At 44.2% G+C, this 22,772-nt stretch overlaps 1 protein-coding gene across 5 annotated transcripts in view; it reads left to right on the forward strand.

Moving 5' to 3' along the window:
• Positions 1–22,772, forward strand: part of ARHGAP21 (Rho GTPase activating protein 21) — a 327,556-nt gene that overhangs the window by 272,957 nt on the left and 31,827 nt on the right. For all 5 annotated transcript variants that reach the window (XM_053713937.1, XM_053713936.1, XM_053713938.1 and 2 more), the window contains one exon: positions 16,486–16,644. In XM_053713937.1, the coding sequence (XP_053569912.1) occupies positions 16,486–16,644 (159 nt within the window). The remainder of the gene's footprint in view (positions 1–16,485; positions 16,645–22,772) is intronic.

Consider the following 22,772-nt stretch of genomic DNA (forward strand, 5'->3'; position numbering starts at 1 on the left):
CTAATTCCTTCATTTCGGAGGCCGTAGTACATTTAACCAAACTTACGGCTAAGAACTCAGGATTCGCCATACAGGCACGTAGGGCGCTGTGGCTAAAATCCTGGTCAGCTGATGTTACTTCTAAGTCCAAATTACTTAATATACCTTTCAAGGGGCAGTCTTTATTTGGGCCCGGTTTGAAAGAGATTATCGCTGACATTACAGGAGGTAAGGGCCACGCCCTACCTCAAGACAAAGCCAAAGCTAAGGCTAGACAGTCTAATTTTCGTCCCTTTCGGAACTTTAAAACAGGAGCAGCATCAACCTCCACTGCACCAAAACAGGAAGGAGCTGTTGCTCGTTACAGGCAAGGCTGGAAGCCTAACCAGTCCTGGAACAAGAGCAAGCAGGCCAGGAAACCTGCTGCTGCCCCAAAGACAGCATGAACCGAGAGCCCCCGATCCGGGACCGGATCTAGTGGGGGGCAGACTCTCTCTCTTCGCCCAGGCCTGGGCAAGAGATGTTCAGGATCCCTGGGCTCTAGAGATCATATCGCAGGGATACCTTCTAGACTTCAAATTATCTCCCCCAAGAGGGAGATTTCATCTGTCAAGGTTGTCAACAAACCAGATAAAGAAAGAAGCGTTTCTACGCTGCGTACAAGATCTGTTATTAATGGGAGTGATCCATCCGGTTCCGCGGTCGGAACAAGGACAAGGGTTCTACTCAAACCTGTTTGTGGTTCCCAAAAAAGAGGGAACTTTCAGGCCAATCTTAGATTTAAAGACTCTAAACAAATTCCTAAGAGTTCCATCGTTCAAAATGGAAACTATTCGGACAATCTTACCCATGATCCAAGAGGGTCAGTACATGACCACAGTGGATTTAAAGGATGCTTACCTTCACATACCGATCCACAAAGATCATCACCGGTATCTAAGGTTTGCCTTCTTAGACAGGCACTACCAGTTTGTAGCTCTTCCATTCGGATTGGCTACGGCTCCAAGAATCTTCACAAAGGTTCTGGGTGCCCTTCTAGCGGTACTAAGACCGCGAGGGATTTCGGTAGCTCCGTACCTAGACGACATTCTAATTCAAGCTTCAAGCTTTCAAACTGCCAAGTCTCATACAGAGTTAGTTCTGGCATTTCTAAGGTCGCATGGATGGAAAGTGAACGAAAAGAAGAGTTCTCTCTTTCCTCTCACAAGAGTTCCATTCTTGGGGACTCTTATAGATTCTGTAGAAATGAAGATTTACCTGACAGAAGACAGGTTAACAAAGCTTCAAAATGCATGCCGCGTCCTTCATTCCATTCAACACCCGTCAGTAGCTCAATGCATGGAGGTGATCGGCTTAATGGTAGCGGCAATGGACATAGTACCTTTTGCACGCCTACACCTCAGACCGCTGCAATTATGCATGCTAAGTCAGTGGAATGGGGATTACTCAGATTTGTCCCCTACTCTGAATCTGAATCAAGAGACCAGAAATTCTCTTCTATGGTGGCTTTATCGGCCACACCTGTCCAGGGGGATGCCATTCAGCAGGCCAGACTGGACAATTGTAACAACAGACGCCAGCCTACTAGGTTGGGGCGCTGTCTGGAATTCTCTGAAGGCTCAGGGACTATGGAATCAGGAGGAGAGTCTCCTTCCAATAAACATTCTGGAATTGAGAGCAGTTCTCAATGCCCTTCTGGCTTGGCCCCAGTTAACAACTCGGGGGTTCATCAGGTTTCAGTCGGACAACATCACGACTGTAGCTTACATCAACCATCAGGGAGGGACAAGAAGCTCCCTAGCAATGATGGAAGTATCAAAGATAATTCGCTGGGCAGAGTCTCACTCTTGCCACCTGTCAGCAATCCACATCCCGGGAGTGGAGAACTGGGAGGCGGATTTCTTGAGTCGCCAGACTTTTCATCCGGGGGAGTGGGAACTTCATCCGGAGGTCTTTGCCCAAATACTTCGACGTTGGGGCAAACCAGAGATAGATCTCATGGCGTCTCGCCAGAACGCCAAACTTCCTCGCTACGGGTCCAGATCCAGGGATCCGGGAGCAGTTCTGATAGATGCTTTGACAGCACCTTGGAACTTCAGGATGGCTTATGTGTTTCCACCCTTCCCGCTGCTTCCTCGATTGATTGCCAAAATCAAACAGGAGAGAGCATCAGTAATTCTAATAGCACCTGCATGGCCACGCAGGACTTGGTATGCAGATCTAGTGGACATGTCATCCTGTCCGCCTTGGTCTCTACCTCTAAGACAGGACCTTCTGATACAGGGTCCATTCAAACATCAAAATCTAACTTCTCTGAAGCTGACTGCTTGGAAATTGAACGCTTGATTTTATCAAAACGTGGTTTTTCTGAGTCGGTTATTGATACCCTAATTCAGGCTAGGAAGCCTGTTACCAGAAGGATTTACCATAAAATATGGCGGAAATACCTATACTGGTGCGAATCCAAAGGTTACTCCTGGAGTAAGGTTAGGATCGCTAGGATACTGTCTTTTCTACAAGAAGGTTTAGAAAAGGGTTTATCAGCTAGTTCATTAAAGGGACAGATTTCAGCTCTGTCCATCTTGTTACACAGACGTCTGTCAGAAAATCCAGACGTCCAGTCCTTTTGTCAGGCTTTAGCTAGGATCAAGCCTGTGTTTAAAGCTGTTGCTCCACCATGGAGTTTAAACTTAGTTCTTAACGTTTTACAGGGTGTTCCGTTTGAACCCCTTCATTCCATTGATATAAAAATGTTATCTTGGAAAGTTCTGTTTTTAATGGCTATTTCCTCGGCTCGAAGAGTCTCTGAGTTATCAGCCTTACATTGTGATTCCCCTTATCTGATTTTTCACTCAGACAAGGTAGTTCTGCGTACTAAACCTGGGTTCTTACCTAAGGTAGTCACTAACAGGAACATCAATCAAGAGATTGTTGTCCCATCCTTGTGTCCAAATCCTTCTTCAAAGAAGGAACGTCTTTTACACAATCTGGATGTAGTTCGTGCCCTCAAGTTCTACTTGCAGGCAACTAAAGATTTTCGCCAAACTTCTTCCTTGTTTGTCGTTTACTCTGGACAGAGGAGAGGTCAAAAAGCTTCTGCTACCTCTCTCTCTTTTTGGCTTCGTAGCATAATACGTTTAGCCTATGAGACTGCTGGACAGCAGCCTCCTGAAAGAATTACAGCTCACTCCACTAGAGCTGTGGCTTCCACTTGGGCCTTTAAGAATGAGGCCTCTGTTGAACAGATTTGCAAGGCTGCAACTTGGTCTTCACTTCATACTTTTTCCAAATTTTACAAATTTGACACTTTTGCTTCTTCGGAGGCTATTTTTGGGAGAAAGGTTCTTCAGGCAGTGGTTCCTTCTGTATAATGAGCCTGCCTTTCCCTCCCGTCATCCGTGTACTTTTGCTTTGGTATTGGTATCCCAGAAGTAATGATGACCCGTGGACTGATCACACATAACAGAAGAAAACATAATTTATGCTTACCTGATAAATTCCTTTCTTCTGTTGTGTGATCAGTCCACGGCCCGCCCTGTTTTAAGGCAGGTAAATATCTTTTAAATTATACTCCAGTCACCACTTCACCCTTGGTTACTCCTTTCTCGTTGATTCTTGGTCGAATGACTGGGACTGACGTAGAGGGGAGGAGCTATATGCAGCTCTGCTGGGTGAATCCTCTTGCATTTCCTGTTGGGGAGGAGTTATATCCCAGAAGTAATGATGACCCGTGGACTGATCACACAACAGAAGAAAGGAATTTATCAGGTAAGCATAAATTATGTTTTTTTTTTTTTTTTGCTAGTATAATAGGGGCGGTCCTGCATTGCGCACCTTGTGACCGGGTGTGGTCACACTTACTTCCTCTTTCCTGACTGTGCAGCTTACCAAAGAAGAAGCGATTTCTCTGTTTGGCTTGGTTCATAGGAGGTGGTGAGTGCCCCAGCCATTAGGGGTATAAAGGTGCCGTTTTTTCTTATTAATCAATAGTCTGCTTTGTAAGCGCAAGCTATGGAGGATTCTGATGCGTTAGAGGGTACTCCCTCTTTACCTAAGTCGAATACCTGTCTATATTGTGAGGAGGCCGCGGTATACCCGCCTACCTGCTCAGCTATGTTCCACATGCCTTGATAAAGTAATCATGTCAAAGAAGGTTAATATGTTTGATACCACTGATCCGTTCACCTCTGAGGAGTCTCGTCCCGTGCGGTGTGCACCCTACAGTCATCTCCTAATACACATGCAGCTTCCCGTAGAACTCCTAATCCTCCATCTGGATGGGTCCTTTTACCCACAGACTTTACTGAGCAGTTACAAACGGCAGTGTCTGCGGCCTTTAGTGCTTTACCTCGCCCTGCTAAGCGCAAGTAAAAGGTCAAATATTGCTAACCGTCCCAGGGGTCATCAACTAGTTTATTGGATTTATCTGATACAAGATTATCTGATGATGAAGGAGCCTCTGATACTTCAGAGGGCGCTCTTTCTGGGTCGGAATCTGCTGCCTCTAAACCTCCAGCTGCGGAGGAACCAGACTTCAGATTTAGGATTGAGCATTTACGCTTTCTATTGAAGAAATTTTTGGCTACGTTAGAGGTTCCAGAGCCCAAATTGCCTGAGAAACCTTTGATTCCTAAATTAGATATGGTCTACGAGGACAGGGTTGCACCACAAAGTTTACTGGTTCCTGTAAAGATGGCGAATATTAAGAATCAATGGGATAAGATTGGTTCTTCCTTTTCCCCTTCATCTTCCTTTTTTTAAATCGTTCCCGGTCCCGGACTCTAAATTGGAGTTGTGGAGTTCCATCCCCAAGGTGGATGGCGCCATCTCCACACTTGCTAAATGCACTACTATCCCGCTTGAGGATAGTTCATAGTTTAAAGAGCCCATGGATAAGAAAATAGAAACTCTGTTAAGAAAGATGTTTCAACATACAGGATATTTGTTTCAACCGGCAGCGGCTGTTGCTGCTATTGCTGGAGTGGCTACCTACTGGTGTGACGCCTTTGAGTTGATCAAGGTGGAGGTTCCCCTCAACGTAACTAGGAAAGAATTAAGGCCCTAAGGGTGGCTAATACTTTTATTTGTGATGCTAATATGCAAGTTATTCGCCTGAATGCTAAGGCTTCAGGATTTTCTGTTCAAGCCGTAGGGAACTCTGGTTGAAGTCCTCGTCTGCGGACATGACTTCTAAGTCCAGACTTCTTTCCCTCCCCTTTAAGGGAAAGATTTTATTTGGTCCAGGCCTGGACTCCATTATCTCCATGGTTACTGGAGGCAAGGGTGCCTTTTTACCGCAAGTTAAGAAGAACAAGCCTAAGGGACAAGGTCCTAATTTTCATTCCTTTCGTTCTGATAAATCCCAACGTCAGCAGCCCTCTGCAAAGCCTGAGCAATCCAAGGGTACTTGGAAACCGGTTCAGTGCTGGAATAAATCCAAGCAGAGCAAGAAGCCAACCGAGACAAAGTTGGCATGAAGGGGCTGCCCCCGATACGGTTCTGGATCACGTAGGGGGCAGACTGTTGCTCTTCTCGGATGCTTGGTTTGGGGATGTGCAAGACTCCTATCGAACCTGTCTTCCAGGCCAGAAAAGAGAGAAGCCTTTCTGGGGTGCGTGAGGGATCTCTCCTCCTTAGGAGTCATTGTCCCGGTACCTCTCACAGAAAGAGGTTTGGGATACTATTCAAACCTTTTTGTGGTTCCAAAGAAGGAGGGTACTTTCCGCCCGATTCTGGACCTAAAGTGCTTTAAAAAATTCCTATCTGTCCCTTGTTCAAGATGGAGACGATAAGGTCCATCCTTCCCTTTGTTCAGGAAGGACAATTCATGACCACTATAGATCTGAAGGATGCTTACCTTCACGTTCCAATCCACAAGGAACACTTCTTCAGGTTCCTAAGGTTTGTGTTCCTGGACCAGCACTTCCATTTTATTGCACTTCCGTTTGGTCTAGCTACTGCTCCAAGAGTTTTTACGAAGGTTCTAGGGGCTCTGTTTGCAGTGGCCAGAACCAGAGGTATTACAGTAGCTCCATACTTGGACAATATTCTGGTTCAAGCACCATCCTGTCGTCTGGTGGAGGACCATTCGAAATCTCTTCTATTTAATCTCTTCTATTTCTTCTTCGATCTCATGGTTGGAAGATAAACTTAAAAAATAGTTCTCTTATTCCCAGTACGAGGGTGAAATTCCTGGGTACTATAATAGACTCCATATCCATGAGGATATTCCTTACAGACCAGAGACATTGCAAGCTAACTTTAGCTTGTCTTGCCCTCCAGACCTCCTTAAGGCCCTCTGTGGCTCGGTGTCTCATGGTGTCCAGCATGGACATCATTCATTTTGCCATCTCAGACCTCTTCAGCTGTGCATGCTGAGACAGTGGAATGGTGACCATTCGGATCTGTCTCAACAGATTTCTCTGGCCAACCAGTCGAGAGATTCGCTCTCCTGGGGGCTCTGTCCAGATCACCTGTCCCAAGGTACATCCTTCTTGAGACCATCCTGGGAGATTGTGACTACGGACGCAAGTCTATCAGGATGGGGAGCTATTTGGGGTGCCAGGAAGGCACAGGGCCTGTGGACTCAAGAGGAATCCCTCCTCACTATCAACATTTTGGAACTTTGAGCAATCTTTAATGCTCTGAAGGCTTGGCCTCTTCTGGGTTCATCCCAGTTTATCAGATTCCAATCAGACAACATAACCTCGGTGGCTTACATCAACCATCAGGGGAGAACGAGGAGCTCCCTAGCAATGAGGGAAGTATCTCGGATTCTGGAGTGGGTGGAGGCCCACAACTGCTCGCTGTCAGTGATCCATATTCCAGGTGTGGACAACTGAGAAACGGATTTCCTCAATTCCAAGCTACCCAGATATGGGTCGCGGTCCAGAGATCCTCAGGCGGAGCTAATAGATGCATTAGCAGTGCCTTGGAGGTTCAACCTAATTTACATTTTCCCGCAATTACCACTTCTTTCTTCCTTGTGTAGTGGCCCGCATCAAGCAGGAGCAGGCATCAGTGATACTCCTTGCTCCATTGTGGTCGGGAAGGATGTGGTTTGTGGACCTAGTGGGGATGTCCTCATCTCCTCTGTGCAGGTTACCTTGTCGCAGGGATCTGCTGGAATATGGTCCTTTTATTTATCAAAATCTAGATTCTCTGAGGCTGACTGTGTGGGGATTGAACGCTTAGTCCTAGCCAGGAGAGGTTTCTCTGAGAGGGTTATTGAAACTCTCATTCAGGATCGTAAGCCTGTTACTCATCGCATCTATCATAAGGTGTGGAGAGCTTACTTATTCTGGTTTGAAGAGCGTGGTTTAGCCTAGCATAAGGTTAGGGTTGCCAGGATACTTTCTTTTCTCAAAGAGGGTCTGGAGAAGGGCCTTTCAGTTCCCTGAGGGGACAGATTTCGGCCCTATCTGTTTTGCTGCACAAGAGGCTCGCAAAACTCCCTGGTGTGTAATATTTCGTTAAGGCTCTGATTAGGATCAGACCTGTGTTTAGATCTAACACTTCACCTTGGAGTTTGAATCTTATTCTTAAGTTTTTGCAACGCGCTCTGTGTGAGCCTATGCATTCAGTTGACATTAAATTGTTGTTCTGGAAGGTTCTTTTTCTATTGGCTATTGCGTCGGCACGCAGAGTTTCTGAAATAGCTGCCTTGCAATGTGAGCCTCCTTATCTGGTGTTCCACACTGATAAGGCTGTCCTATGCACCAGCTTGGGTTTTCTACCTAAGGTTGTGTCTGATCGTAACATCAATCAGGAGATTGTGGTCCCTTCCTTATATCCTAATCCTCCTCCTTCGAAGGAACGTTTACTTCATAATCTGGATGTAGTTTGAGCTTTGAGGTTTTATCTTCAAGGTACTAAGGATTTTAGGCAAACTTCTTCCTTGTTTGTTATCTAATCTGGGAAGCGTAAGGGTTCTGAAGGCTTCTTCGACTTCCTTATCTTTTTGGTTGAGGAGTGTTATACGCTTAGCTTATGAGTCATCGGGGCTTAGACCTCCTCAGAGCATTACGGGTCATTCCACTAGTGCGGTGGCTTTGTCTTGGGCCTTTAAGAACGAGGCCTCTATGGATCAGATTTGTAAAGCGGCTACCTGGTCCTCCTTACATACTTTTTCAAAATTCTACAAGTTAGACGTTTTTGCTTCGGCTGAAGCAACTTTTGGAAAAAAGGTTTTACAGGCTGTGGTGCCCTAAGATTAGGGTCTGCCTCTCTTTTACCCCTCCCGTTATCATTCAGTGTCCTCTAGAGCTTGGGTATAGTTTTCACAACAGTAAGGAATGATGCTGGGGACTCTCCTCATATTAAGACGGAAAACATAAATTATGCTTACCTGATAATTTCCTTCTGTATGAGGAGAGTCCACGGCCCCCGCCCGTATGCTCTGCTGGGCGGACCAAAATTTGTTTTTCTCTTCCGGCACCATTTATACCCTGATATTTCTTTTACTGTTCCTTGTTCCCTTGGCAGAATGACTGGGATATGAGGGAAGTAGGGGGAGTATTTAAGCCTTTGGCTGGTGTGTCTATATTTCCCGAAAGTAAGGAATGATGCCATGGACTCTCCTCATACAGAAGGAAATTAAAGTTCAGTTAAGCATAATTTATGTTTCTCCAACATAGGTGTGTCCGGTCCACGGCGTCATCCTTACTTGTGGGATATTCTCTTCCCCAACAGGAAATGGCAAAGAGCCCAGCAAAGCTGGTCACATGATCCCTCCTAGGCTCCGCCTACCCCAGTCATTCTCTTTGCCGTTGTACAGGCAACATCTCCACGGAGATGGCTTAGAGTTTTTTAGTGTTTAACTGTAGTTTTTATTATTCAATCAAGAGTTTGTTATTTTAAAATAGTGCTGGTATGTACTATTTACTCTGAAACAGAAAAGAGATGAAGATTTCTGTTTGTATGAGGAAAATGATTTTAGCAACCGTTACTAAAATCCATGGCTGTTCCACACAGGACTGTTGAGAGGAATTAACTTCAGTTGGGGGAACAGTGAGCAGTCTTTTGCTGCTTGAGGTATGACACATTCTAACAAGACGATGTAATGCTGGAAGCTGTCATTTTCCCTATGGGATCCGGTAAGCCATTTTTATTCAGACAGTAAGGGCTTCACAAGGGCTTATTAAGACTGTAGACATTTTCTGGGCTAAATCGATTCATATATTACACATATTTAGCCTTGAGGAATCATTTAATCTGGGTATTTTTGTTAAATAATATCGGCAGGCACTGTTTTAGACACCTTATTCTCTAGGGGCTTTCCCTAATCATAGGCAGAGCCTCATTTTCGCGCCGGTATTGCGCACTTGTTTTTGAGAAGCATGACATGCAATCGCATGTGTGAGGAGCTCTGATACATAGAAAAGACTTTCTGAAGGCTTCATTTGGTATCGTATTCCCCTTTGGGCTTGGTGGGGTCTCAGCAAAGCAGATACCAGGGACTGTTAAGGGGTTAAAGTTAAAAACGGCTCCGGTTCCGTTATTTTAAGGGTTAAAGCTTCCAAATTTGGTGTGCAATACTTTTAAGGCTTTAAGACACTGTGGTGAAATTTTGGTGAATTTTGAACAATTCCTTCATACTTTTTCGCAATTGCAGTAATAAAGTGTGTTCAGTTTAAAATTTAAAGTGACAGTAACGGTTTTATTTTAAAACGTTTTTTGTACTTTGTTATCAAGTTTATGCCTGTTTAACATGTCTGAACTACCAGATAGACTGTGTTCTGAATGTGGGGAAGCCAAGGTTCCTTTTCATTTAAATAAATGTGATTTATGTGACACTGAAAATGATGCCCAAGATGATTCCTCAAGTGAGGGGAGTAAGCATGGTACTGCATCATTCCCTCCTTCGTCTACACGAGTCTTGCCCACTCAGGAGGCCCCTAGTACATCTAGCGCGCCAATACTCCTTACTATGCAACAATTAACGGCTGTAATGGATAATTCTATCAAAAACATTTTAGCCAAAATGCCCACTTATCAGCGTAAGCGCGACTGCTCTGTTTTAGATACTGAAGAGCATGAGGACGCTGATGATAATGGTTCTGAAATGCCCCTACACCAGTCTGAGGGGGCCAGGGAGGTTTTGTCTGAGGGAGAAATTTCAGATTCAGGGAAAATTTCTCAACAAGCTGAACCCGATGTGATTACATTTAAATTTAAGTTGGAACATCTCCGCGCTCTGCTTAAGGAGGTATTATCCACTCTGGATGATTGTGAGAATTTGATCATCCCAGAGAAACTATGTAAAATGGACAAGTTCCTAGAGGTCCCGGGGCTCCCAGAAGCTTTTCCTATACCCAAGCGGGTGGCGGACATTGTAAATAAAGAATGGGAAAGGCCCGGTATACCTTTCGTCCCTCCCCCCATATTTAAAAAATTGTTTCCTATGGTCGACCCTAGAAAGGACTTATGGCAGACTGTCCCCAAGGTCGAGGGAGCGATTTCTACTTTAAACAAACGCACCACTATACCCATAGAAGATAGTTGTGCTTTCAAAGATCCTATGGATAAAAAATTAGAAGGTTTGCTTAAAAAGATGTTTGTTCAGCAAGGTTACCTTCTACAACCAATTTCATGCATTGTCCCTGTCACTACAGCCGCGTGTTTCTGGTTCGATGAGCTAGTAAAGGCGATCGATAGTGATTCTCCTCCTTATGAGGAGATTATGGACAGAATCCGTGCTCTCAAATTGGCTAATTCTTTCACCCTAGACGCCACTTTGCAATTGGCTAGGTTAGCGGCGAAGAATTCTGGGTTTGCTATTGTGGCGCGTAGAGCGCTTTGGTTGAAATCTTGGTCAGCGGATGCGTCTTCCAAGAACAAACTCCTTAACATTCCTTTCAAGGGGAAAACGCTGTTTGGCCCTGACTTGAAAGAGATTATCTCTGATATCACTGGGGGTAAGGGCCACGCCCTTCCTCAGGATAGGTCTTTCAAGACCAAAAATAAACCTAATTTTCGTCCCTTTCGTAGAAACGGACCAGCCCCAAGTGCTACGTCCTCTAAGCAAGAGGGTAATACTTCTCAAGCCAAGCCAGCCTGGAGACCAAGGCAAGGCTGGAACAAGGGAAAGCAGGCCAAGAAACCTGCCACTGCTACCAAGACAGCATGAAATGTTGGCCCCCGATCCGAGACCGGATCTGGTGGGGGGCAGACTCTCTCTCTTCGCTCAGGCTTGGGCAAGAGATGTTCTGGATCCTTGGGCACTAGAAATAGTCTCCCAAGGTTATCTTCTGGAATTCAAGGGGCTTCCCCCAAGGGGGAGGTTCCACAGGTCTCAATTGTCTTCAGACCACATAAAGAGACAGGCATTCTTACATTGTGTAGAAGACCTGTTAAAAATGGGAGTGATTCATCCTGTTCCATTAGGAGAACAAGGGATGGGGTTCTACTCCAATCTGTTCATAGTTCCCAAAAAAGAGGGAACGTTCAGACCAATCTTAGATCTCAAGATCTTAAACAAGTTTCTCAAGGTTCCATCGTTCAAAATGGAAACCATTCGAACAATTCTTCCTTCCATCCAGGAAGGTCAATTCATGACCACGGTGGATTTAAAGGATGCGTATCTACATATTCCTATCCACAAGGAACATCATCGGTTCCTAAGGTTCGCATTCCTGGACGAGCATTACCAGTTCGTGGCGCTTCCTTTCGGATTAGCCACTGCTCCAAGGATTTTCACAAAGGTACTAGGGTCCCTTCTAGCGGTGCTAAGACCAAGGGGCATTGCAGTAGTACCTTACTTGGACGACATTCTGATTCAAGCGTCGTCCCTTCCTCAAGCAAGGGCTCACACGGACATAGTCCTGGCCTTTCTCAGATCTCACGGATGGAAAGTGAACGTGGAAAAGAGTTCTCTATCTCCGTCGACAAGGGTTCCCTTCTGGAACAATAGTAGACTCCTTAGAAATGAGGATTTTTCTGACAGAGGCCAGAAAAACAAAACTTCTAAACTCTTGTCAAACACTTCATTCCGTTCCTCTTCCTTCCATAGCGCAGTGCATGGAAGTAATAGGTTTGATGGTAGCGGCAATGGACATAGTTCCTTTTGCGCGCATTCATCTAAGACCATTACAACTGTGCATGCTCAGTCAGTGGAATGGGGACTATACAGACTTGTCTCCGAAGATACAAGTAAATCAGAGGACCAGAGACTCACTCCGTTGGTGGCTGTCCCTGGACAACCTGTCACAAGGGATGACCTTCCGCAGACCAGAGTGGGTCATTGTCACGACCGACGCCAGTCTGATGGGCTGGGGCGCGGTCTGGGGATCCCTGAAAGCTCAGGGTCTTTGGTCTCGGGAAGAATCTCTTCTACCGATAAATATTCTGGAACTGAGAGCGATATTCAATGCTCTCAAGGCTTGGCCTCAGCTAGCAAAGGCCAAGTTCATACGGTTTCAATCAGACAACATGACGACTGTTGCGTACATCAACCATCAGGGGGGAACAAGGAGTTCCCTGGCGATGGAAAAAGTGACCAAAATCATTCAATGGGCGGAGACTCACTCCTGCCACCTGTCTGCAATCCATATCCCAGGAGTGGAAAATTGGGAAGCGGATTTTCTGAGTCGTCAGACATTACATCCGGGGGAGTGGGAACTCCATCCGGAAATCTTTGCCCAAATTACTCATCTGTGGGGCATTCCAGACATGGATCTGATGGCCTCTCGTCAGAACTTCAAGGTTCCTTGCTACGGGTCCAGATCCAGGGATCCCAAGGCGACTCTAGTAGATGCACTAGTAGCACCTTGGACCTTCAAACTAGCTTATGTATTCCCGCCGTTTCCTCTCATCCCCAGGCTGGTAGCCAGGATCAATCAGGAGAGGGCGTCGGTGATCTTGATAGCTCCTGCGTGGCCACGCAGGACTTGGTATGCAGATCTGGTGAATATGTCATCGGCTCCACCATGGAAGCTACCTTTGAGACGAGACCTTCTTGTTCAAGGTCCGTTCTAACATCCGAATCTGGTCTCACTCCAGCTGACTGCTTGGAGATTGAACGCTTGATCTTATCAAAACGAGGGTTCTCAGATTCTGTTATTGATACTCTTGTTCAGGCCAGAAAGCCTGTAACTAGAAAAATTTACCACAAAATATGGAAAAAATATATCTGTTGGTGTGAATCTAAAGGATTCCCTTGGGACAAGGTAAAGATTCCTAGGATTCTATCCTTTCTTCAAGAAGGATTGGAGAAAGGATTATCTGCAAGTTCCTTGAAGGGACAGATTTCTGCCTTGTCTGTGTTACTTCACAAAAAGCTGGCAGCTGTGCCAGATGTTCAAGCCTTTGTTCAGGCTCTGGTTAGAATCAAGCCTGTTTACAAATCTTTGACTCCTCCTTGGAGTCTCAACTTAGTTCTTTCAGTTCTTCAGGGGGTTCCGTTTGAACCCTTACATTCCGTTGATATTAAGTTATTATCTTGGAAAGTTTTGTTTTTGGTTGCAATTTCTTCTGCTAGAAGAGTTTCAGAATTATCTGCTCTGCAGTGTTCTCCTCCTTATCTGGTGTAAATGCAGATAAGGTGGTTTTACGTACTAAACCTGGTTTTCTTCCAAAAGTTGTTTCTAACAAAAACATTAACCAGGAGATAGTCGTGCCTTCTTTGTGTCCGAAACCAGTTTCGAAGAAGGAACGTTTGTTGCACAATTTGGATGATGTTCGCGCTCTAAAATTCTATTTAGATGCTACAAAGGATTTTAGACAAACATCTTCCTTGTTTGTTGTTTATTCTGGTAAAAGGAGAGGTCGAAAAGCAACTTCTACCTCTCTCTCTTTTTGGATTAAAAGCATCATCAGATTGGCTTACGAGACTGCCGGACGGCAGCCTCCTGAAAGAATCACAGCTCATTCCACTAGGGCTGTGGCTTCCACATGGGCCTTCAAGAACGAGGCTTCTGTTGATCAGATATGTAGGGCAGCGACTTGGTCTTCACTGCACACTTTTACCAAATTTTACAAGTTTGATACTTTTGCTTCTTCTGAGGCTATTTTTGGGAGAAAGGTTTTGCAAGCCGTGGTGCCTTCCATTTAGGTGACCTGATTTGCTCCCTCCCTTCATCCGTGTCCTAAAGCTTTGGTATTGGTTCCCACAAGTAAGGATGACGCCGTGGACCGGACACACCTATGTTGGAGAAAACAGAATTTATGTTTACCTGATAAATTACTTTCTCCAACGGTGTGTCCGGTCCACGGCCCGCCCTGGTTTTTTAATCAGGTCTGATAATTTATTTTCTTTAACTACAGTCACCACGGTATCATATGGTTTCTCCTATGCAAATATTCCTCCTTAACGTCGGTCGAATGACTGGGGTAGGCGGAGCCTAGGAGGGATCATGTGACCAGCTTTGCTGGGCTCTTTGCCATTTCCTGTTGGGGAAGAGAATATCCCACAAGTAAGGATGACGCCGTGGACCGGACACACCGTTGGAGAAAGTAATTTATCAGGTAAACATAAATTCTGTTTTTCATCCGTCGGCCGCTATTTTTACTCCCTTAAGCTAACATAGAACCTCGTAGCAAATCGGTATCATATATTCATCACAAGGACTTACGCAGCGAAAATTGAGACATTTTACTCCATTTTCACCTCGCCACACATAGGCAGGCACAGCAAGCCTTGCGCTGAGTATGTGAGCACCGTAACTCCCTGAAAATAGTAACTAACACCTAATGCATGCGCAATATCTATCTACCTGTCAACCGCAATCCCCCACCACAATAACTAATAAAATATATTAACCCCTAATCCGCCAACCCCAACATTGCAATATATGTATTAAACCCTAATGCGCCATTAACCCACATCGCAATCAACGTAATAAATGCATATGTAATCTCGCCCTATATGTTTAACCAGTTCAGTGCCATAGTGTGCTCTTTTTCATTAAGACCACATTTTCTCAGTTTTAATGAAGCATTAGTAAGACCTCTGTAAAACTCAATGTTTGACCCCTTGAGTTCTAGAGGGCTATAGTGGGTTAATCCAAGGTGTCTTGGTCTGTGCTGTTGCATCTGGGGAAACCATATTGCTTCAAAAAAACACATTTATTATGGAAAAGATGTGGCCATTTTTTTTTAACATTTATTATTAGCCTCAATATTGTTGCCTCTTAAAATATGGATATGAACTACATATTTTAACTGCAAAATAAAAATGTGTAAACCTATGTACTCAGGCAAAGAAGAAAACATCTGAATTTGTCTTTGATTAATATGGTGGCTCATTTTCATGGTTGCTGGTATAACAGTAATTGTTTTTACTTCCTTTTTAAACAAATAAAACAATCCGTTTTTTATTTTTTTTTTTTAAAAGTCAGCAAACTTATTGATAATATCTCAACTGAACAGCATATGGTCTTATTTCTAAAATAAGATTCTAAAGATGTGCTAAAGTCTTTGGTTGCCTTGGAAACATTAATGTGAGATTCCCTTATCTTAGATGCAGATTAGAGAACAGCAGCAATAATTTAGTGCCATTCATGGATCCATGTATAAAAACAGCTAAGGAAGATTCCCCAATACAGAATATTGATGTAAAAAGCAGTTGTGTGTTCAGTGACCTCACTGAAGATTAACAGAAACAAAATGTGATATTACAACTGTTGATTGAAACTTGCTACTGACAAACTAAATGTGCTCTTAATTGCTTAGAGCTGGCCGTTGCCTATATCATCCATCTTACACAGAGCAACATCTGATGTGTTAAAAAGCACAATGCAGCTTTAGCCCTCGGTAGAACAAAAGTATGCTTGTTAATATTCACGTGGTTGTGCTCTGTTGAAGGCTCACACATAGAGATGAAACCTCCTTGCATTCGCTGGGGAGAGGAAGCATTGTACTTCCTATCACTTCCCTCATCTTTTGCCTGCAGTTATTTAGTTTCTGTAATGTTTGGGATCAGGTAGCAGTAGGTTTCCTTTTTTAGCTTTATTTATTTTTCTTCCATTCTGGATATCATTTTTGGGTCACTGTTATGTTCAAGTGGACGGGTAACCTACACCATGGCCCTAGTTGCTGTAGAAACTGGCATATGCTGGACCTGTATTGACTGCCAAGGCTTCTATGAACTCCTAATAGATGATTTCTTTGGTAGGTTGTACATTTATATTGGAAATATTTTACCTGAGAATACGAAATAGCTCTGCTTCAGCTAGTGATACATTAGTTAACACATATTGGTTCATAAATGACTTTTCTAAACTCTGCTAAATTGCTTAAATATGACAATTTTCCAAGTGGAAGCTTTACAGATAATCAGACAGCTAATTTATTGTGATAATCTGCTGATATTTATACATTTTTGTTCCTTTCATGTATGTTATTTTATAATTGATTCAAAATGTGACTGTAATGATATTTAATGTTTATATTTCTTACAGGATTTTATTCTTTATGATAATAAAACGTCTACTGAAATTATGTTGCTTTATAATACAGTCCAACTGCTGTGTTTCATATACAAAACTGGTTATTTGTTGTGCCTTGTAGATGAGCCCACCAGCCCCAGCATCGACCATGAAATTGCAAACATTCCTGCTTCCGCTGTTATTTCCACATCTGCCGCACAGCCGCCCACCATAACAACAGTTCCTCCTAGTCCCACTTCTCCGGTCCCTTTGATTCGCCGGCAGCTCTCTCATGATCACGGTAATTATTTATGAAATACAATGTTTTATGTGCAATGCACATGCTATTATACCATGTGTCCTATTACTTTGTTTTGTATAATGATATCAATGGAAAGCAAACTTTATAGAGTATTCTCCTTCCTATAGAGTTCCTTTTCCTTAGAGTATTCAAGGCATTACTTAAAGGGCCATTAAATATAGAATTGCTGTCAAGTGCATAATACAAAGACAATGCAATAGCACATATTCTGAATTTCAAATGAGTAGTATATTTTTTTTCTGACAAATTTCAAAGTTAGTTATTTTTTTCTTTCCCCTGCATCATGTGACAGCCATCATCCAATCACAAAATGTATATATATATATATATATATATATATATATATATATATATATATATATATATAAATAAATTCTTGCATTTACTCAGTAGGAGCTGATGCCTCATAAAGTGTGCATATGCAATTATTGTGCATATTTTGAAAATGAAAATTAATTGCAAAGTTTTTTTTAAATTGCTTTTCTATCTAAATTATGAAAGTTTATTTCCTTCTTAATATGAGGGATCTTTACTTACTGTTGGGAAATACTGAACCAAGCCACCAGGAGGAGGCAGACACCCCAGCCAAAGGCTTAAATACTCCGCCTAATTCCCTCAAATCCAGTCATTCTTTGCCTTTCGTCACATGAGGTTGGCAGATAGTTCCTTATGAAGGGTATCTACCCTTCGAAATGGGACTGGAGTTTTAATTAGTCTTGTCAGCCTCTCAGTGAGAGCATTAACAAAAGTTAGTCTGGAGATGCAGGGAGAGTCTTTCTGCGAACCCATCCAGATTCGTATTAACAGCTCCTAAGCAATCCGTGTTGACGAATTTTACTGCCTGCTTCCATCACTCAAGTCCATGTCAGGAGCGATGCTGCAAGACTGTCAAACTTGAGAGGCTGTGTTTCTGTTCCACAGCATAGATTCCGGTAAGATCGTTTCATTTTTTATACATATGATAACGCTCAGGCAGTTGTTGGAACCTACAGGTTTTTACTTTCGTTTTGTGAGCTGCGCAACCTGAAAAGCTTGGCCAGCTTTTTTTACTAGTATAGCAGGGGCAGCCCTGCATTGTGCACCATGTGACCAGGTGTGGTCACACTTATTTCCTCTTTCCTGACCGTGCGGTTTACCGTAGAAAAAACGATTTCTCTGTTTTGCCTGGGTCATAGGAGGTGGTGAGTGCCCAAGCCATTGGAGGTATAAAGGTGCCGTTTTTTTCTTAGAAATCAATAGTCTGCTTTGTAAGCTCAAGCTATGGAGGATTCTGCTTCATTGGAGGGTACTCCCTCTTTACCTAAGTTGAATACCTGTCTATTTTGAGGAGGCCGCGGTATACCTGCCCTCTCAACTATGTTCCACATGCCTTGATAAAGTAATCATGTCAAAGAAGGTTAATATGTTTGATACCACTGAGTCATACACCTCTGAGGAGTCTCCGTCCCGTGAGGTGCGCACCCTACAGTCAACTCCTAATACACATGCAGCTTCCCGTAGCACTCCAAATCCTCCATCTGGAGGGGGTCTTTTACCGCCAGACTTTACTGAGCAGTTACAAATGGCAGTGTCTGTGGCCTCTAGTGCTTTACCTCGCTCTGCTAAGCGCAAGCGAAAAGGTCAAATATTGCAATCCTTCCCAGGGGTCGTCAACTAGTTGTTTGGATTTATCTGTTATGAGATTATCCGATGATGAAGGCACCTCTGATACTTCAGAGGGCACACTTTCTGGGTCGGAATCTGATGCCTCTAAGCCTCCAGCTGCGGAGGAACCAGACTTTAGATTTCAGATTGAACATTTACGTTTTCTGTTGGAGGTTCTGGCTACGTTAGAGGTTCCAGAGCCCAAATTGCCTGAGGAACTTTTGATTCCTAAATTAGATAAGGTCTACGAGGACAGGGTTGTAGCACAAACTTTCCTGGTTCCTGTAAAGATGGCGAACATTATTAAGAATGAATGGGGAAGGATTGGTTCTTCCTTTTCCCCTTCGTCTTCCTTTAAGAAATTGTTCCCGGTCCCGGACTCTAAATTGGAGTTGTGGGGTTCCATCCCCAAGGTGGATGGCGCTATCTCCACGCTTGCTAAACACACTACTATCCCGCTTGAGGATAGTTCGTCGTTTAAAGATCCCATGGATACGAAGATAGAAACTCTGTTAAGAAAGATGTGTCAACATACAGGATATTTGTTTCAACCGGTAGCGGGTGTTGCTGCAGTTACTGGAGCGGCTACCTACTGGTGCGGTTCCTTATCTGAGTTGATCGAGGTGGAGGGTCCCTTTGACGGGATCCAGGAAAGAATTAAGGCCCTAAGGGTGGCTAATGATTTTATTTGTGATGCAAATATTCAAATTATTCGCCTGAATGCTAAGGCTTCAAGTTTTTCTGTTCAAGCCCGTAGGGCACTCTGGCTGAAGTCCTGGTCTGCGGACATGACTTCTTAGTCCAGGCTTCTTTCCCTCTCCTTTAAGGGAAAGATTTTATTTGGTCCAGGCCTGGACTCGATTATTTCCATGGTTACTGGAGGCAGGATAAAAGAACAAGCCTAAGGGACAAGGTCCTAATTTTCGTTCCTTTCGTTCTGATAAATCCCAACGTCAGCAGCCCTCTGCAAAGCCCGAGCAATCCAAGGGTATTTGGAAGCCGGTTCAGTCCTGGAATAAATCCAAGAAGAGCAAGAAGCCCGCCGAGACAAAGTCGACATAAAGGGGCGTCTCCCGATCCGGTTCTGAATCATGTAGGGGGCAGACTGTCACTCTTTTCAGATGCTTGGTTTGGGGACATGCAAGACCCGTGGGTCCTGGAGGTCATCGTTTAGGGATACAAGATAGGTTTCAAGTCTCATCCACCCAGGGGCAGATTCCTCCTATCAAACCTGTCTTCCAGGCCAGAAATGAGAGAAGCCTTTCTGGGGTTCGTGAGGAATCTCTCCTCCCTAGGAGGAGTCGTCCCGGTACCTCTCTCAGAAGAGGTTTGGGATACTATTCAAACCTGTTTGTGGTCCTAAAGAAGGAGGGCACTTTCCTCCCGATTCTGGACCTAAAGTGCTTAAACAAATTCCTATCTGTCCCCTCGTTCAAGATGGAGACGATTAGGTCCATCCTTCCCTTAGTTCATGACCACTATAGATCTGAAGGATGCTTACCTTCACGTTCCAATCCACAAGGAACACTTCAGGTTACTAAGGTTTGCATTCCTGGACAAGCACTTTCAGTTTATTGCACTTCCGTTTGGTTTAGCTACTGCTCAGAGTTTTTACGAAGGTTCTAGGGGCTCTGCTTGCCATGGCCAGAACCAGAGGTATTACAGTAGCTCCATACTAGGATTTTCTATTTCAGTTCAAGCACCATCTTGTCGTCTGGCACTGGACCATTCAAAATCTCTTCTGTTTCTTCTTCAATCTCATGGATGGAAGATAAACTTAGAAAATAGTTCTCTTATTCCCAGTACCAGGGTGGAATTCCTGGGTACTATAATAGACTCCATATCCATGAGGATATTCCTTACAGACCAGAGACGTTACAAGCTAACTTCCGCTTGTCTTGCCCTCCAGACCTCCTTAAGGCCCTCTGTGGCTCGGTGTATGGAGGTGATTGGGCTCATGGTGTCCAGCATTGACATCATTCCTTTTGCCAGATTCCATCTCAGACCACTACAGCTGTGCATGCTAAGACAGTGGAATGGCGGTCATTCGCATCTGTCTCAACAGATTTCTCTGGACAACTGGTCGAGAGAATCGCTCTCCTGGTGGCTCTGTCCAGATCACCTGCCCCAAGGTTCATCCTTCTTGAGACCATCCTGGGAGATTGTGACTACGGACGCAAGTCTATGAGGATGGGGAGCTGTTTGGGATGCCAAGAAGGCACAGGACCTGTGGACTCGAGAGGAATCCTTCCTCCCGATCAACATTCTGGAACTTCGAGCAATCTTCAGTGCTCTGAGGGCTTGGCCTCTTCTGGGTGCATCCCAGTTTATTATATTGCAATCAGACAACATAACCTCGGTGGCTTACATCAACCATCAGGGGGGAATGAGAAGCTCCCTAGCAATAAGGGAAGTATCTCGGATTCTGGAGTGGGTGGAGGCCCACAACTGCTCATTGTCAGTGATCCACATTCCGGGTGTGAACAACTGGGAAGCGGATTTCCTCAGCAGACCATCCTTTCACCTGAGGGAATGGTCTCTCCATCCCGAGGTGTTTGCAGAGATTTGCAACAATTGGGGGACACCGGAGATAGATCTCATGGCATCCCGGCTCAATTCCAAGCTACCCAGATATGGGTCGTGGTCCAGGGATCCTCAAGCGGAGTTAATAGATGCATTAGCAGTGCCTTGGAGGTTCAACTTGATTTACATTTTCCCGCCGTTACCACTTCTTCCTCGTGTAGTGGCCTACATCAAGCAGAAGCAGGCATCAGCGATACTGATTGCTCCATCGTGGCCGCGAAGGATGTGCTTCCGGACCTGGTGGGGACGTCCTCATCTCCTCCGTGGAAGTTACCTTGTCGCAATGATCTGCTGGAACAGGGTCCTTAGGTTCATCAAAATCTAGATTCTCTGAGGCTGACTGCGTGGAGATTGAACGCTTAGTCCTAGCCAAGAGAGGTTTCTCTGAGAGAGTTATTGATACTCTTATTCAGGCTCGTAAGCCTGTTACTCGTCGCATCTATCATAAGGTGTGGAGAGCTTACTTATTCTGGTGTGAAGAGCGTGGTTTAGCCTGGCAGAAGGTTAAGGCTGCCAGGATACTTTATTTTCTCCAGGAGGGTCTGGAGAAGGGCCTTTCTGCCAGTTCCCTGAGGGGGCAGATTTTGGCCCTATCTGTTTTGCTACACAAGAGGCTCGCAGAGCTCCCTGACTCTGCAATCATTCGTTAAGGCTCTGATTAGGATCAGCCCTGTGTTTAGATCTAATGCTCCAACTTGGAGTTTGAATCTTGTTCTTAAGTTTTTGCAATGGGCTCCGTTTAAGCCTATGCATTTGGTTAACATCAAATTGTTGATCTGGAAGGTTCTTTTTCTATTGGCTATTGCGTTGGCACGCAGAGTTTCTAAAATAGCTGCCTTGCAATGTGAGCCTCCTTATCTGGTGTTCCACACTGATAAGGCTGTCCTACGTACCGGCTTGGGTTTTCTATCTTAGGTTGTGTTTGATTGTAGCATCAATCAGGAGATTGTGGTTCCTTCCTTGTGACCTAATCCTCCTCCTTCGAAGGAACGTTTACTTCATAATCTGGATGTGGTTTGAGTTTTGAACTTTTATCTTCAAGCTACTAAGGATTTTAGGCAAACTTCTTCCTTGTTTGTTATCTACTCTGGGAAGCGTAAGAGTCTGAAGGCTTTTTCAACTTCCTTATCTTTTTGGTTGAAGAGTGTTATTACGGCTCATTCCACTAGAGCGTGGCTTCCACTTGGGCCTTTAAGAACGAGGCCTCTATGGATCAGATTTGTAACGCGGCTACCTGGTCCTCCTTACATACTTTTTCAAAATTCTACAAGTTTGACATTTTTGCTTTGGCCAAAGCAAATTTTGGGAGAAAAGTTTTATAGGCCGTGGTGTCCTCAAATTAGGATCCGCCTCTTTTACCCCTCCCGTAATCATTCAGTGTCCTCTAGAGCTTGGGTATAGTTTCCCCAACAGTAAGGAATGATGCCGTGGACTCTTTTCATATTAAGAAGGAAAACATAAATTATTCTTACCTGATGATTTAATTTCCTTCTGTATGAGGAGAGTCCATGGCATCATTCCTTACTGTTGGGAAATACTGAACCTGGCCACCAGAAGGAGGCAAAGACAACCCAGCCAAAGGCTTAAATACTCGCCCTTCTTCCCTCATATCCCAGTTATTCTGCCAAGGGAACAAGGAATAGTAGGAGAAATATCATGGACTCTCCTCATACAGAAGGAAATTAAATTATCAGGTAAGCATAATTTCATTCTTGACTTTAGTGTTCCTTTACAATCCTTTTTTTTTAAATTTCACATCTTTATTTACTCTGCTTTTTACCTTGTTTATATAGATCACCCTCTTTTTTTAATGATTTTTTTTTTTATTATCTGTACCTTTTACCCACTATCTTGCTCTCCTGTTAACAACCATTAGTCTT

This window comes from Bombina bombina, chromosome 5 (genome assembly GCF_027579735.1).
Source record: "Bombina bombina isolate aBomBom1 chromosome 5, aBomBom1.pri, whole genome shotgun sequence".
In the NCBI taxonomy this organism is placed as follows: Eukaryota; Metazoa; Chordata; class Amphibia; order Anura; family Bombinatoridae; genus Bombina; species Bombina bombina.